This window comes from Melanotaenia boesemani, chromosome 19 (assembly GCF_017639745.1).
Source record: "Melanotaenia boesemani isolate fMelBoe1 chromosome 19, fMelBoe1.pri, whole genome shotgun sequence".
In the NCBI taxonomy this organism is placed as follows: Eukaryota; Metazoa; Chordata; class Actinopteri; order Atheriniformes; family Melanotaeniidae; genus Melanotaenia; species Melanotaenia boesemani.
Genome location: NC_055700.1, coordinates 1,295,503 through 1,312,203, shown reverse-complemented (window position 1 = coordinate 1,312,203; position 16,701 = coordinate 1,295,503). Strand labels below are relative to the sequence as shown.

Sequence of the window (16,701 nt, the reverse complement as noted above, 5' to 3'; positions counted from 1 at the left end):
TATAAACCAGTGTGTAGCACCTTTTAATCCCAGTATAAACCAGTCTGTAACAGCTTTTAATCCCAGTATAAACCAGTCTGTAACAGCTTTTAATCCCAGTATAAACCAGTCTGTAACAGCTTTTAATCCAAGTATAAACCAGTCTGTAGGAGCTTTTAATCCCAGTATAAACCAGTCTGTAGCAGCTTTTAATCCCAGTATAAACCAGTCTGTAGTAGCTTTTAATCCAAGTATAAACCAGTCTGTAACAGCTTTTAATCCCAGTATAAACCAGTGTGTAGCAGCTTTTAATCCCAGTATAAACCAGTGTTTAGCAGCTTTTAATCCCAGTATGAACCAGTGTGTAGCAGCTTTTAATCCCAGTATAAACCAGTCTGTAGCAGCGTTTAATCCCAGTATAAACCAGTCTGTAGCAGCTTTTAATCCCAGTATAAACCAGTGTTTAGCAGCTTTTAATCCCAGTATAAACTAGTGTGTAGCACCTTTTAATCCCAGTATAAACCAGTCTGTAACAGCTTTTAATCCAAGTATAAACCAGTCTGTAGGAGCTTTTAATCCCAGTATAAACCAGTCTGTAGCAGCGTTTAATCCCAGTATAAACCAGTCTGTAGCAGCTTTTAATCCCAGTATAAACCAGTGTGTAGCAGCTTTTAATCCCAGTATAAACCAGTCTGTAGCAGCTTTTAATCCCAGTACAAACCAGTCTGTAGCAGCGTTTAATCCCAGTATAAACCAGTGTGTAGCAGCGTTTAATCCCAGTATAAACCAGTCTGTAGCAGCTTTTAATCCCAGTATAAACCAGTGTGTAGCAGCTTTTAATCCCGGTATAAAGCAGTCTGTAGCAGCTTTTAATCCCAGTATAAACCAGTCTGTAGCAGCTTTTAATCCCAGTATGAACCAGTGTTTAGCAGCTTTTAATCCCAGTATGAACCAGTGTGTAGTAGCTTTTAATCCCAGTATAAACCAGTGTTTAGCAGCTTTTAATCCCAGTATAAACCAGTGTGTAGCAGCTTTTAATCCCAGTATAAACCAGTCTGTAGCAGCTTTTAATCCCAGTATGAACCAGTCTGTAGCAGCTTTTAATCCAAGTATAAACCAGTCTGTAGTAGCTTTTAATCCCAGTATAAACCACTGTGTAGCAGCTTTTAATCCCAGTATAAACCGGTCTGTAACAGCTTTTAATCCCAGTATAAACCAGTCTATAACAGCTTTTAATCCCAGTATAAACCAGTCTGCAACAGCTTTTAATCCCAGTATAAACCAGTGTTTAGCAGCTTTTAATCCCAGTATAAACCAGTGTGTAGCAGCTTTTAAAAGCAGTATAAACCAGTCTGTAGCAGCTTTTAATCCCAGTATGAACCAGTCTGTAGCAGCTTTTAATCCCAGTATAAACCAGTGTGTAGCAGCTTTTAATCCCAGTATGAACCAGTCTGTAGCAGCTTTTAATCCCAGTATGAACCAGTCTGTAGCAGCTTTTAATCCCAGTATAAACTAGTCTGTAACAGCTTTTAATCCCAGTATAAACCAGTCTGTAACAGCTTTTAATCTCAGTATAAACCAGTCTGTAGCAGCTTTTAATCCCAGTATAAACCACTCTGTAGCAACTTTTAATCCCAGTATAAACCAGTGTTTAGCAGCTTTTAATCCCAGTATAAACCAGTGTGTAGTAGCTTTTAATCCCAGTATAAACCAGTGTTTAGCAGCTTTTAATCCCAGTATAAACCAGTGTGTAGCAGCTTTTAATCCCAGTATAAACCAGTCTGTAGCAGCTTTTAATCCCAGTATGAACCAGTCTGTAGCAGCTTTTAATCCCAGTATAAACCAGTCTGTAACAGCTTTTAATCCCAGTATAAACCAGTCTGTAACAGCTTTTAATCCCAGTATAAACCAGTCTGTAACAGCTTTTAATCCCAGTATAAACCAGTCTGTAACAGCTTTTAATCCCAGTATAAACAAGTCTGTAGCAGCGTTTAATCCCAGTATAAACCAGTCTGTAGCAGCGTTTAATCCCAGTATAAACCAGTCTGTAGCAGCTTTTAATCCCAGTATAAACCAGTCTGTAGCAGCTGTTAATCCCAGTATAAACCAGTGTGTAGCAGCTTTTAATCCCAGTATAAACCAGTGTTTAGCAGCTTTTAATCCCAGTATAAACCAGTGTGTAGCAGCTTTTAATCCCAGTATAAACCAGTCTGTAACAGCTTTTAATCCCAGTATAAACCAGTGTGTAGCAGCTTTTAATCCCAGTATAAACCAGTGTTTAGCAGCTTTTAATCCCAGTATGAACCAGTCTGTAGCAGCTTTTAATCCCAGTATAAACCAGTGTGTAGCAGCTTTTAATCCCAGTATAAACCAGTGTTTAGCAGCTTTTAATCCCAGTATAAACCAGTGTGTAGCAGCTTTTAATCCCAGTATAAACCAGTGTTTAGCAGCTTTTAATCCCAGTATAAACTAGTGTGTAGCACCTTTTAATCCCAGTATAAACCAGTCTGTAACAGCTTTTAATCCCAGTATAAACCAGTCTGTAACAGCTTTTAATCCCAGTATAAACCAGTCTGTAACAGCTTTTAATCCAAGTATAAACCAGTCTGTAGGAGCTTTTAATCCCAGTATAAACCAGTCTGTGGCAGCTTTTAATCCCAGTATAAACCAGTCTGTAGTAGCTTTTAATCCAAGTATAAACCAGTCTGTAACAGCTTTTAATCCCAGTATAAACCAGTGTGTAGCAGCTTTTAATCCCAGTATAAACCAGTGTTTAGCAGCTTTTAATCCCAGTATGAACCAGTGTGTAGCAGCTTTTAATCCCAGTATAAATCAGTCTGTAGCAGCGTTTAATCCCAGTATAAACCAGTCTGTAGCAGCTTTTAATCCCAGTATAAACCAGTGTTTAGCAGCTTTTAATCCCAGTATAAACTAGTGTGTAGCACCTTTTAATCCCAGTATAAACCAGTCTGTAACAGCTTTTAATCCCAGTATAAACCAGTCTGTAACAGCTTTTAATCCAAGTATAAACCAGTCTGTAGGAGCTTTTAATCCCAGTATAAACCAGTCTGTAGCAGCGTTTAATCCCAGTATAAACCAGTCTGTAGCAGCTTTTAATCCCAGTATAAACCAGTGTGTAGCAGCTTTTAATCCCAGTATAAACCAGTCTGTAGCAGCTTTTAATCCCAGTACAAACCAGTGTGTAGCAGCGTTTAATCCCAGTATAAACCAGTGTGTAGCAGCGTTTAATCCCAGTATAAACCAGTCTGTAGCAGCTTTTAATCCCAGTATAAACCAGTCTGTAGCAGCTTTTAATCCCAGTATGAACCAGTGTTTAGCAGCTTTTAATCCCAGTATGAACCAGTGTGTAGTAGCTTTTAATCCCGGTATAAAGCAGTCTGTAGCAGCTTTTAATCCCAGTATAAACCAGTCTGTAGCAGCTTTTAATCCCAGTATGAACCAGTGTTTAGCAGCTTTTAATCCCAGTATGAACCAGTGTGTAGTAGCTTTTAATCCCAGTATAAACCAGTGTTTAGCAGCTTTTAATCCCAGTATAAACCAGTCTGTAGCAGCTGTTAATCCCAGTATAAACCAGTCTGTAGGAGCTTTTAATCCCAGTATAAACCAGTCTGTAGCAGCGTTTAATCCCAGTATAAACCAGTCTGTAGCAGCTTTTAATCCCAGTATAAACCAGTGTTTAGCAGCTTTTAATCCCAGTATAAACCAGTCTGTAGCAGCTTTTAATCCCAGTATGAACCAGTCTGTAGCAGCTTTTAATCCAAGTATAAACCAGTCTGTAGTAGCTTTTAATCCCAGTATAAACCAGTCTGTAACAGCTTTTAATCCCAGTATAAACCAGTCTGTAACAGCTTTTAATCCCAGTATAAACCAGTGTGTAGCAGCTTTTAATCCCAGTATAAACCAGTCTGTAGCAGCTTTTAATCCCAGTATAAACCAGTCTGTAGGAGCTTTTAATCCCAGTATAAACCAGTCTGTAGCAGCTGTTAATCCCAGTATAAACCAGTGTGTAGCAGCGTTTAATCCCAGTATAAACCAGTCTGTAGCAGCTTTTAATCCCAGTATAAACCAGTGTGTAGCAGCGTTTAATCCCAGTATAAACCAGTCTGTAGCAGCTTTTAATCCCAGTATAAACCAGTGTTTAGCAGCTTTTAATCCCAGTATAAACCAGTCTGTCGCAGCTTTTAATCCCAGTATAAACCAGTCTGTAGCAGCTTTTAATCCCAGTATAAACCAGTGTGTAGCAGCTTTTAATCCCAGTATAAACCAGTGTGTAGCAGCTTTTAATCCCAGTATAAACCAGTGTTTAGCAGCTTTTAATCCCAGTATAAACCAGTGTTTAGCAGCTTTTAATCCCAGTATAAACCAGTGTGTAGCAGCTTTTAAAAGCAGTATAAACCAGTCTGTAGCAGCTTTTAATCCCAGTATGAACCAGTCTGTAGCAGCTTTTAATCCCAGTATAAACCAGTGTGTAGCAGCTTTTAATCCCAGTATGAACCAGTCTGTAGCAGCTTTTAATCCCAGTATGAACCAGTCTGTAGCAGCTTTTAATCCCAGTATAAACTAGTCTGTAACAGCTTTTAATCCCAGTATGAACCAGTCTGTAGCAGCTTTTAATCCCAGTATAAACCAGTCTGTAACAGCTTTTAATCCCAGTATAAACCAGTCTGTAACAGCTTTTAATCCCAGTATAAACCAGTCTGTAACAGCTTTTAATCCCAGTATAAACCAGTCTGTAACAGCTTTTAATCCCAGTATAAACCAGTGTGTAGCAGCTTTTAATCCCAGTATAAACCAGTCTGTAGCAGCTTTTAATCCCAGTATAAACCAGTCTGTAGGAGCTTTTAATCCCAGTATAAACCAGTCTGTAGCAGCGTTTAATCCCAGTATAAACCAGTCTGTAGCAGCTTTTAATCCCAGTATAAACCAGTGTTTAGCAGCTTTTAATCCCAGTATAAACCAGTCTGTAACAGCTTTTAATCCCAGTATAAACCAGTCTGTAGCAGCTGTTAATCCCAGTATAAACCAGTGTGTAGCAGCTTTTAATCCCAGTATAAACCAGTGTTTAGCAGCTTTTAATCCCAGTATAAACCAGTGTGTAGCAGCTTTTAATCCCAGTATAAACCAGTCTGTAACAGCTTTTAATCCCAGTATAAACCAGTGTGTAGCAGCTTTTAATCCCAGTATAAACCAGTGTTTAGCAGCTTTTAATCCCAGTATAAACCAGTGTGTAGCAGCTTTTAATCCCAGTATAAACCAGTCTGTAGCAGCTTTTAATCCCAGTATAAACCAGTGTGTAACAGCGTTTAATCCCAGTATAAACCAGTGTGTAGCAGCTTTTAATCCCAGTATAAACCAGTGTTTAGCAGCTTTTAATCCCAGTATAAACCAGTGTGTAGCAGCTTTTAATCCCAGTATAAACCAGTCTGTAACAGCTTTTAATCCCAGTATAAACCAGTCTGTAGCAGCTTTAATCCCAGTATAAACCAGTCTGTAGCAGCTTTTAATCCCAGTATAAACCAGTATGTAGCAGCTTTTAATCCCAGTATAAACCAGTGTGTAGCACCTTTTAATCCCAGTATAAACCAGTCTGTAACAGCTTTTAATCCCAGTATAAACCAGTCTGTAACAGCTTTTAATCCCAGTATAAACCAGTCTGTAACAGCTTTTAATCCCAGTATAAACCAGTGTGTAGCAGCTTTTAATCCCAGTATAAACCGGTCTGTAACAGCTTTTAATCCCAGTATAAACCAGTCTGTAACAGCTTTTAATCCCAGTATAAACCAGTCTGCAACAGCTTTTAATCCCAGTATAAACCAGTCTGTAACAGCTTTTAATCCAAGTATAAACCAGTCTGTAGGAGCTTTTAATCTCAGTATAAACCAGTCTGCAGCAGCTTTTAATCCCAGTATAAACCAGTCTGTAGCAGCTTTTAATCCCAGTATAAACCAGTCTGTAGGAGCTTTTAATCCCAGTATAAACCAGTCTGTAGCAGCTTTTAATCCCAGTATAAACCAGTCTGTAGCAGCTTTTAATCCCAGTATAAACCAGTCTGTAGGAGCTTTTAATCCCAGTATAAACCAGTCTGTAACAGCTTTTAATCCCAGTATAAACCAGTGTGTTACTGTCCAGGCCTCAGCATGAGATCTTCCAGAGGATTCTTCCAGCCTGGCTTAGCGTAGCACTGTTTAGCCTTATGTTTACATAGAGACCTGCTTCACACACTGACTCCATGGTAGCTTTATATGTATTAACACAGTGAGGAATCTAGTGGAACCTTAGTATCACCAATAATCCATCAGGATGATTAATACGTCTATTCACTCTTAAACAGATCTACTTTCCCTACATCATCGTCGCATACTGGTAACTGTGTGTGAGAAAGGGTATGTGGCTCATAGCAGCTAGGTCACATCGATGGAGGCGTGAGCATCCGCTGTGGTCCAGGCAGGATCAGAGCCAGGCCTTGCTGGTGCACATCCCATGTGGCAGTAGTACCTTACTAGATAAGATCAATCAGTGTCTGAAGCAAACTGAATGAAATGATCAGCAAATAAAGGTCAGACATCAGTTCCATCTGCATTCATATCACCCAACAACACAGGGGTTCATTCATGGCGGGTAAATATATGGTTACAGCTCCATCCCCACAGCCCAGTCACCTCCCAGCCTGACCGGCTACCCCCGGCTCTCATTCAGCCCCCTCACCACCAACCTCAGAGAGCCGGCCTGGGCCAATATTTAACCCGTCTGGATCCGGGTCTGGGTCCTTGTTAGATTGGTATTATTCATGTCCTCATGAGGGCGCTGGTGCTCCTTCAAGCCGCTCACACTCCTCAGTCCACTCACACAGACAACAAAACAACGTCATCATGACCGAGTGTCTTCATTTACACCACCATAACCTTTAAGTAATATTCATTCTCTGTACTGCTTTGTGGGTAAGCTGGAGCCTCTCCCAGCGTTAACCCCTTACGATGCAGACGTACCGGTCCTGGTACACGACTACTAATCAACAACACTGCAGCCATGTGTGCAAGCCCCTCCATCATGAATGCCCACAATATACACATCAGATTAAAGCTCAAAGTCTCGTCTTTCCCGTGATATAAACCATTTTGACACGCAGCAACCACAGCGCTAACACTAAAGCCTTTTTACAGAAAAGTTTAAATGCTGACTTTCCTTACCTTTGAGGGCTCTCTATAGGTCAAACATCAATATTTCCCATCAAGGTTGGTCTCATTCTGCCGTACAGGTTAGGCGAGGACAAAAAAATATTTTCTGTGTGTTCTAAAGTGTATAACTTTTTATCAGTAATACTTACAGTGATTCTGATTGCTGTGGATGAAACAAGAGAGTGTTACCTTTACAAAGAGCCCAAGCCTGTACTTACAATCCAGAGGGTTCAATAACAGCAGTAATTCTAATTTGGAGGTCACATTACAGGCGTTTTTGCCAAAAGGCCTGGACAGGTCACCAGTCCATCGCAGGGCCGACACACTGGGACATCATCATGTTTTTGGATGGTGGGAGGACGCCGGAGAACCCGGAGACCAGCGACCTTCTTGCTGTGAGGCTGCGGTGCTAACCACCACACCACCGTGCAGCCCTTCGAGTAAAATTATGTTCATAAAGAAACACAGAGAAATGAATCCTGATGTAACACCCACCAGCTGCTCCTGCTTCCTGCAGGTCACCAGGAGACAGCGTTTAACAGACACTACGGAGACCAGATTAGGCTGAGCTTACACCACAAGACTTTTAAAAGATTTGTACAAGACTCTGAAAGACTACCAGCTCACATCTAAAGACCAGTGTTTAGAGTCTTAAGTCTCAGACTGAGATTTGACAAAGACTAAATCTATAGGGTCACAAATTACAAGACTGCAACTAGATTCTTTTAGCATTTTTGTGTCATGTTGGACAGTTGATATGGAACAGGGCTGATCTGCACACAGTAAAGCAAGCAAGGGGAGAGTTTCCCTCCAGGAGGGATTTACACATCATCATTATTAAGTGTGGCTTTGAATCTCCACCAGGTGTTACACCGACTCATCAGAATCTGGAGGATGAACGAGTTTTTATTCTCTTATTTGTTAGATCATTATACTGTAACACATAAATGATCCACAGCAGACATTTACTTCTAATAACCACCCACTCCGTTTCATCACCGCTTCTTGTTCCTGTTTTTTTTTTCTCGTCCGTTTTTGCCGGTGGTCTGAATGTCGGGATTCCTGTTTCTGTTTTTGTCAGAGCTCATCTATTGGTTGTTGATCGTATTTCATCACTGCGACTTGCGATAATATCTAACATGTTAGAAATTGGAGAAAGATTGACGTTAAACAGCCAGATTACCAGCTCACACCTAACGACCGAGATGACGGGAGCGCTGTGACTCCAGCAAGACTGCGAAGATTTCCTGAAGACTTCTGTTTTTAGTCTGCCACCGTGAAAACCGTTTGGTGTAAGCCCGGCCTTAGGTGGACTCCATGGCTCCAGCTGGTCTATGGGGGGACTGGGTGGGGGCTGTAGGGGGGGACTGGGTGTGGTCTATGGGGAGAACTGGGTGTGGTCTATGGGGGAACTGGGTGTGGTCTATGGGGGAACTGGGTGTGGATGAGCACTGCGATGGCTGTGGTGGGTTTTATCTCCAGCAGGTTGCAAACCGATGCATAAATTCAGCAGGATGTTTCTGGGGCGGCGGTTCCTGCTGAGAACCCTCTCTGTCGCTGAACAGACGCTCTAGAAAACACCTCCATGTGGATCACACGGTTCTCCAAACCCTCCAGGATGAGCCATGGCATGAGTTTTCTGTTCAGGTTGTCCCCTCACAGCTGTCTCTAAAACCCGCTGCACCAGTAATTCTAATTATAAACGACATGGCGTGAGGTTGGAGGGGCTGAACACTGTTCCACCACCAGGTTTGGTGCTTACGCAGGTAAGAATTGTGCTTAAATTTACACTTTGCTACGCACACGTACAAGCTGATAAAATTTGCGTGGAAATGTGCGTACGCACACGTCTGTGCTAACAACACAGCTGATTAACAAGCCTCTGAGACCAGGCTGAACAGGAATAAATACAGAAACTGTCAGCTTATACAGACTAAATAAATATGTGAAAATAAATCAAAAGAAAATACAAAAAATAAACCTAAATAAAAACTAAATAAAAACAAGATAAAACTGATCAAAACGTAGAAAAAAAGAAGCCCCGTTAAAGTCCAGGCCTGCTGAGAAAGCTAAAACTTTATTTACAGCCTGTTTCCAGCCGCTGGCCCGGCTCGTCCAATCGCTGCTCTGCCTGCAGGCGTAAACTCAGACCGGGTCGGGAACCAGGACTTACTTTCTCCGTCTCCATCGGTGTCAAACACGTCGATCATGCTGCGCAGCTCCTCTTCGCCGATGTTCTCGCCAAGTTCTCTTGCGACTCGTCTCAGGTTCCTCAGAGTGATCGTCCCCGACTCGTCGTCGTCAAACAGCTTGAAGGCCTTCATCACCTCCTCCTTCGGGTCTCGGGCCAGGATGCGATCCGCCACTGTGGACGGACATGAAGCAGTCAGAGAAGCAGCCACCCGATCGCCGCCGCTGTGCGATTACTGTTGTTACTGTGTCAGCGTCCGTCAGCACGTCTCTGCTTCTCAACAGAAACCTCAATTACTCCTCTCACTAAATTATTTAAAAGAAAAACTTCTGCAGTAAATTAGACGGAGTCTGTAGCTGCTTCATGGTCTTAATAAGAACTAAGTTATAATTTATCTTTTTAATATTTACCTACTACAGCCTTTAATATTCGGCTCTGATGGAAAAACATCATGAGTCTGCGTCAATATACAGTTAGAATATTTAGACTCCGGACTCGGGATCTGACCCGACTCCGGACTGGATGGAGGGGGCATCGCCTCTTCGGAGCAGCAAACTCACCCACTTCTCTGAAATCCTCAAATGTAAGTTTGCCCTTCCCGTCTCTGTCATAATCCTTCAGGATCTTCAGAACGTCCACCTTCTTCACTTCGAAGCCCAGAGCGCGCATGGCCACCTGGTGGAGCGTTGAAGTGGAGATCTGGGTCATTTACAGGCCTGAGGATCATTTAGAAACTGCACAGCTCCTCCTCCTCAGACATGTTTCTCACCTTCAGCTCGTGGTAGTCGATCTCTTTATCTTTGTCTGTGTCAAATAAATCAAAAGCTTCTTTAATTTCATGTTTCTCTTCCTCCGTGAGCTCCCTCCTCCTGGGTTTATCGGCCATGAACTCCGCTCTGACATGGCACACAAACAGGAATCTCATTACACCTGCAATCACACCACAAATACATCCACCAAACCGCTGCAGTGTTTGGACGACAGCTTTGAAAACACACCGTGCTGCAGGCTGCAGAGCCTCAAATACAACATGCATCGGTCTTTCTTTAGGATCAGAGTCCGGATCAAGTCACTTCATCGTTCATACAAGAACACTGCTGCACCTACACCAATTACAGGTAATAAAACAGAAAATAAAGTTCTAGTCAGTTCTCAGAAGTAGAAACCTTCACATGACTGGGTATGTGAAGAAATATTTAGCCTCATAAACCGAATTCTCATCAGCAGCAAGAATAATAACTAATTTCTGAATCTGTTTCTACTAGAAAAACCAGTTCAAGGACCTTTAATAAGCCTGCAGTAATGTGAACTACCCACTTACCCGGTTAATCTTTAACACCTGCCATTAAGTCTGGTAACAAACCCCGAGAAGAGGAGCTTTATTCATACTGAAGATAACTGAATATGATTGCTGCTTAACTTCAACATTCATCTCTACAGTTTTAACATTTTTGTCAGTCTCGGTACAACAGTTTAGTTAAAGCTTAGATATTGGTGATAAAAGCTGCACATCCTAACACACATGCTAACACATGCTAACAGTGAACGATGGTAATTTATCTACACATGCTAACACATGCTAACAGTGAACGATGGTAATTTATCTACACATGCTAACACCTGCTAACAGTGAACGATGGTAATTTATCCACACATGCTAACACCTGCTAACAGTGAACGATGGTAATTTATCCACACATGCTAACACATGCTAACAGTGAACGATGGTAATTTATCCACACATGCTAACACATGCTAACAGTGAACGATGGTAATTTATCCACACATGCTAACACCTGCTAACAGTGAACGATGGTAATTTATCAACACATGCTAACACATGCTAACAGTGAACGATGGTAATTTATCCACATATGCTAACACATGCTAACAGTGAACGATGGTAATTTATCCACACATGCTAACACATGCTAACAGTGAACGATGGTAATTTATCTACACATGCTTACACATGCTAACAGTGAACGATGGTAATTCATCCACACATGCTGACACATGCTAACAATGAACTATGGTAATTTATCCACACATTCTGACACATGCTAACAGTGAACGGTGGTAATTTATCTACACATGCTAACACATGCTAACAGTGAACGATGGTAATTTATCTACACATGCTAACAGTGAATGATGGTAATTTATCTACACATGCTAACACCTGCTAACAGTGAACGATCGTAATTTATGCACACATGCTAACACCTGCTAACAGTGAACGATGGTAATTTATCCACACATGCTAACAGTGAACGATGGTAATTTATCCACACATGCTAACACATGCTAACAGTGAACGATGGTAATTTATGCACACATGCTAACACCTGCTAACAGTGAACGATGGTAATTTATCCACACATGCTAACACATGCTAACAGTGAATGATGGTAATTTATCTACACATGCTAACACATGCCAACGGTGAACGATGGTAATTTATCTACACATGCTAACACCTGCTAACGGTGAACGATGGTAATTTATCCACACATGCTAACAGTGAACGATGGTAATTTATCCGCACATGCTAACACATGCTAACAGTGAACGATGGTAATTCATCCACACATGCTGACACATGCTAACAGTGAACGATGGTAATTTATCTACACATGCTGACACATGCTAACAGTGAACGGTGGTAATTTATCAACACATGCTAACACATGCTAACAGTGAACGATGGTAATTTATCCACACATGCTGACACATGCTAACAGTGAACGGTGGTAATTTATCAACACATGCTAACACATGCTAACAGTGAACGATGGTAATTTATCTACACATGCTAACAGTGAATGATGGTAATTTATCTACACATGCTAACACCTGCTAACAGTGAACGATGGTAATTTATGCACACATGCTAACACCTGCTAACAGTGAACGATGGTAATTTATCCACACATGCTAACACCTGCTAACAGTGAACGATGGTAATTTATCCACACATGCTAACACATGCTAACAGTGAATGATGGTAATTTATGCACACATGCTAACACATGCTAACAGTGAACGATGGTAATTTATGCACACATGCTAACACCTGCTAACAGTGAACAATGGTAATTTATCTACACATGCTAACACCTGCTAACAGTGAACGATGGTAATTTATCCACACATGCTAACACATGCTAACAGTGAACGATGGTAATTTATCCACACATGCTAACAGTGAACGATGGTAATTTATCCACACATGCTAACAGTGAACGATGGTAATTTATCCACACATGCTAACACATGCTAACGGTGAACGATGGTAATTTATCCACACATGCTAACACATGCTAACAGTGAACGATGGTAATTTATCCACACATGCTAACACATGCTAACAGTGAACGATGGTAATTTATCCACACATGCTAACACATGCTAACAGTGAATGATGGTAATTTATCTACACATGCTAACACATGCCAACGGTGAACGATGGTAATTTATCTACACATGCTAACACCTGCTAACGGTGAACGATGGTAATTTATCCACACATGCTAACAGTGAACGATGGTAATTTATCCGCACATGCTAACACATGCTAACAGTGAACGATGGTAATTTATCCACACATGCTAACACATGCTAACAGTGAACGATGGTAATTTATCCACACATGCCAACAGTGAACGATGGTAATTTATCCACACATGCTAACAGTGAACGATGGTAATTTATCCACACATGCTAACAGTGAACGATGGTAATTTATCTACACATGCCAACGGTGAACGATGGTAATTTATCTACACATGCTAACACCTGCTAACAGTGAACGATGGTAATTTATCCACACATGCTAACACCTGCTAACAGCGAACGATGGTAATTTATTTACACATGCTAACAGTAACTGATGGTAATTTATCTACAAACGCTAACACCTGTTAACGGATCATGATGGTACTTTAGCTACATATGCTAACACCTAAAAGTGATCGGTAGTAAGTTGATCAGAAACGCTAACGCCGGTTAACGGTGACAGTTAATAGTTTATTCACCTCAAACTGAGCTGAACGGGAGTACCAGCTGCAGAGCGGCTTACCTGAGAGACAGACTCATTCCTGCTGGATGTCAGGAGCTAAAAATCTCTGTACAGTTTGTGCTTTTAACACACTTTTTCTCTGCGTAGGTGAACAACAAAAAATCTCCAATAAGTCCGCTAGTTTGGCCGCGCTCATGCAGAAGATTCCTATTGGTGAATGGTCGCTACGTAACAGTAACGTGCTCTCTGATTGGTTTAAAGACACTCTTCATTCTCTCAGAGGTGTGTACAAGTGCTAGCTGCTGGTCTTAAGTGTGAAACACAAGCCTGAGAGAAAAATGGCCATTTTAAACTAATTAAACATATTATTGCACAAACGTCTGCAGCCTCTCCTCATTTCTTTATATTTTGGTTTCATTTGGAGTCATTATAAAAATTAACATTTAATTTAATCCGCCAGTTTTCTTTAATAGAGTATTTTTTTATGAAATGATAATGTAAACACCAACACAATGAACTGGATTAAACTGGATTACAATAAATGAGACTGAACTTAATTAAAACTGGACTAAACATTAAATCTTTACAGTAACTTGTAATCATTGTTGCTGCTGGTATATAAACAGTCTGAACTAAACTGAATCGTTCCTGACTGGAGGGATGAAGCAGTGCTGACTCCATTAATGTGAAAAACAAGGCCATTCAGCACCAGGAGTCCAGACTTGTTCGTGTCCTGGAAAGAAAAGTAGGTGATATGAAAAAAACGGAGTCATTGTGCCAAAAAGAAGAAAGATGGGGCTCTTCAAGAAAAATTTGAAAAGCTCCGAAATACTTTGAAGGGGGTAAATAAGTCGAATGATTAAATAAATCACTGGTACAGTTTACTGTGAAAAAGCTCATCACAGAGATGAGAGGAATCCAAAATCTAGACGGAAGTTCACCAGCAACATCGTCAGTAGAGTGCCTCTAGAGAGAGAGTGGCGCCACCGGAAGCTCAAAACGCTTGCCCATCACGTGGTCCATGTAGCCTCCAAAAGTTCAGGAAGTGCTTGGCGGCCAATACAAAATAATAAGAAAACTACGATAATCGGTAAATAATGATCAATGAAGGCTTTGCTCTGCAATATTTTTATAGTTGTGTCCATTGATATGAATCATGTTAACTAAACCTGTATGACATCAACAGCATGTAAATCATAATATTTTCTGTTTTTTTAACTTTATCTTTCAGACTGAGGCATACCAACAGGTGACGACAATGATTTACCAAGTGACTACACAATAAATCTAGGCTCACAGCATAATGATAACTGTTCTTACAGGAAATCTATATCCAATAAATAAAATTTAGATCCCAATTCATTTAAAATAAATGGGTTATCTATTCTTACTTATTACTATCTACTTGTGTGAATTGCTTTTAAGTCTTAAGACTTATTTTGACTGAGGCAGACTGATAACTACACAAGTCTGGACTCACAATATAATGTGTTCTTACAGAAAATCCATGGCAAATAAATAAAATTTTGATTTCAATTCATGGAAAATACATGGCTTTCTATCACTATTTGTTAACTATCCCAAGACTTACTCCCTACATATACATAATAAATCAGACAAACACCCTTTGTTTTCCAAATGCATTTAATACCTAAAAGAATTCCTTTACAATAAAACTCGACTAGATCAGCATATCTAGCCATTTCTTTTCTCTGCTATCCTTGAATACAGTCTTCACCATGGTATGCTGTGCTGCATGGGGATGCTCCAATCGCTCAGAGAAAGGCGTGCGTATGTATGGCTTCCCCAAAGACAGGGACAGAAGGAAAATATGGATGGCCAAAGTCAGCAGGATACATTTGACCACCATCAGGGACTGTAAAAACAAAAAATATGTGAGGTAATCATATTAAAACAATGCATTTACACATTTTCAAAGACCATATCATTGGGATGTTTATTTTTAAATTAAACACAGAGAACACATCACAGGGAGATTTATATGGTTGAGGTTGCAGAATGTAGAAAAAAAAGACAGGAAACAACACTTAAAAGTGGCCAAACCAGGAAGGTGAAGAAGAACAGTATCCCAGTTAACGTCAGGCAACCCCAGAACTGCTGAAAGTTCTTCAGGACAATGCTGCACGAGGGAAGAGTGATATACTTCCCTTAAGCATCTCTCTGCTTCTCTGCTCTCATCCTGCACACTGGGAGAGTGCTGAGTGCTGTCTAGTGCAGCAAATGCACTCAAGTACAATCAGCCACTTATTTTGTGTATATTTTGTTAAGTTTTTAAGGTTAACATGTTTGTTACATTTAACAGGTTTTATAGTTGTAAAGATTGTAAACATATATACTAAGAGTATTGTGCTATCTAATACTGTGTATTCATCTTCATATCTTTGTCCATTATTCCACAGCCTTATAAATACATTAAAATTAAATAAAAATGTAACTACAATCGCTCTCCCTACACATTAACCTCGCTATCAACGGCGTTGGATCAATTTATATTGACGAACAGAATTTACATTCATCAGCCTGTGGCATCTGTTGCTATCAGTGTGCTAGCATAAACTTTTATCGGTTTATAATCTCTAAATATATTAATCTAGACGGGGACAATCTGTCAACATGTTTAATTACTCCTGTCAAGTTGATGTCGATGCACAACTGATATGGAAATATGACTATTAAAACATCTTACCTTGAAGAAGTGTAGCTCCGACAATCTGCTCCATTGAAATACACTGACCGTCGCTTAGCTTTTGCTAACTTCAGGGAACTTTTGAGGGGCTCCATACGCCGCCATTGCTGTGAAAAAAACTGAACCATTGCAGTGAACGGAGATGACGCCACTCTCTCTCTCTAGAGACACTCTAGTCGTCAGGGAAGAGAAATCCCTAAATATAACCATGCACACAATATGACATAAATATGAGAAATATTTCAAAGGAAAAACCCCTAATAAAGAAGAAGACATCAGTAAATGACCGTACTCAATATTCTGATAGATAAAAAAATATTTAGAATTTTTAAAAGTCTAAACAACACATAAATCATGAAGAAATTATAATAAATTAATTAATTTTAAAACAAAACTATATAAAAATAATAAAAATACACCAAATTATAATAAAAATTTATGAAAATTAAGATCAAAATGTGTAAATAATAATAAATAGTAAATCAAATCAATCAAGATCAACAGAAGTAAAATTAAAATCAAACATCTAAACAAATAATTAATTAATTCATACACAAAATAAAACTCAGAAGAATGTGTACGCACTGAAAATAATTCAAATAATTAA

At 40.0% G+C, this 16,701-nt stretch overlaps 1 protein-coding gene across 1 annotated transcript in view; it reads right to left on the bottom strand.

Moving 5' to 3' along the window:
* The window catches only part of cetn3 (centrin 3), a 20,004-nt gene extending 6,314 nt beyond the window's left edge, over positions 1-13,690 (bottom strand). Inside the window, exons 1-4 of the mRNA XM_041970673.1 lie at positions 13,448-13,690; positions 10,136-10,262; positions 9,927-10,041; positions 9,349-9,540 (exon numbers count right to left, since the gene is read on the bottom strand). Coding sequence (XP_041826607.1) covers positions 9,349-9,540; positions 9,927-10,041; positions 10,136-10,262; positions 13,448-13,464 — 451 coding nt within the window. The 5' untranslated portion in view covers positions 13,465-13,690. The remainder of the gene's footprint in view (positions 1-9,348; positions 9,541-9,926; positions 10,042-10,135; positions 10,263-13,447) is intronic.
* Between the last annotated feature and the right edge of the window lie 3,011 nt (positions 13,691-16,701).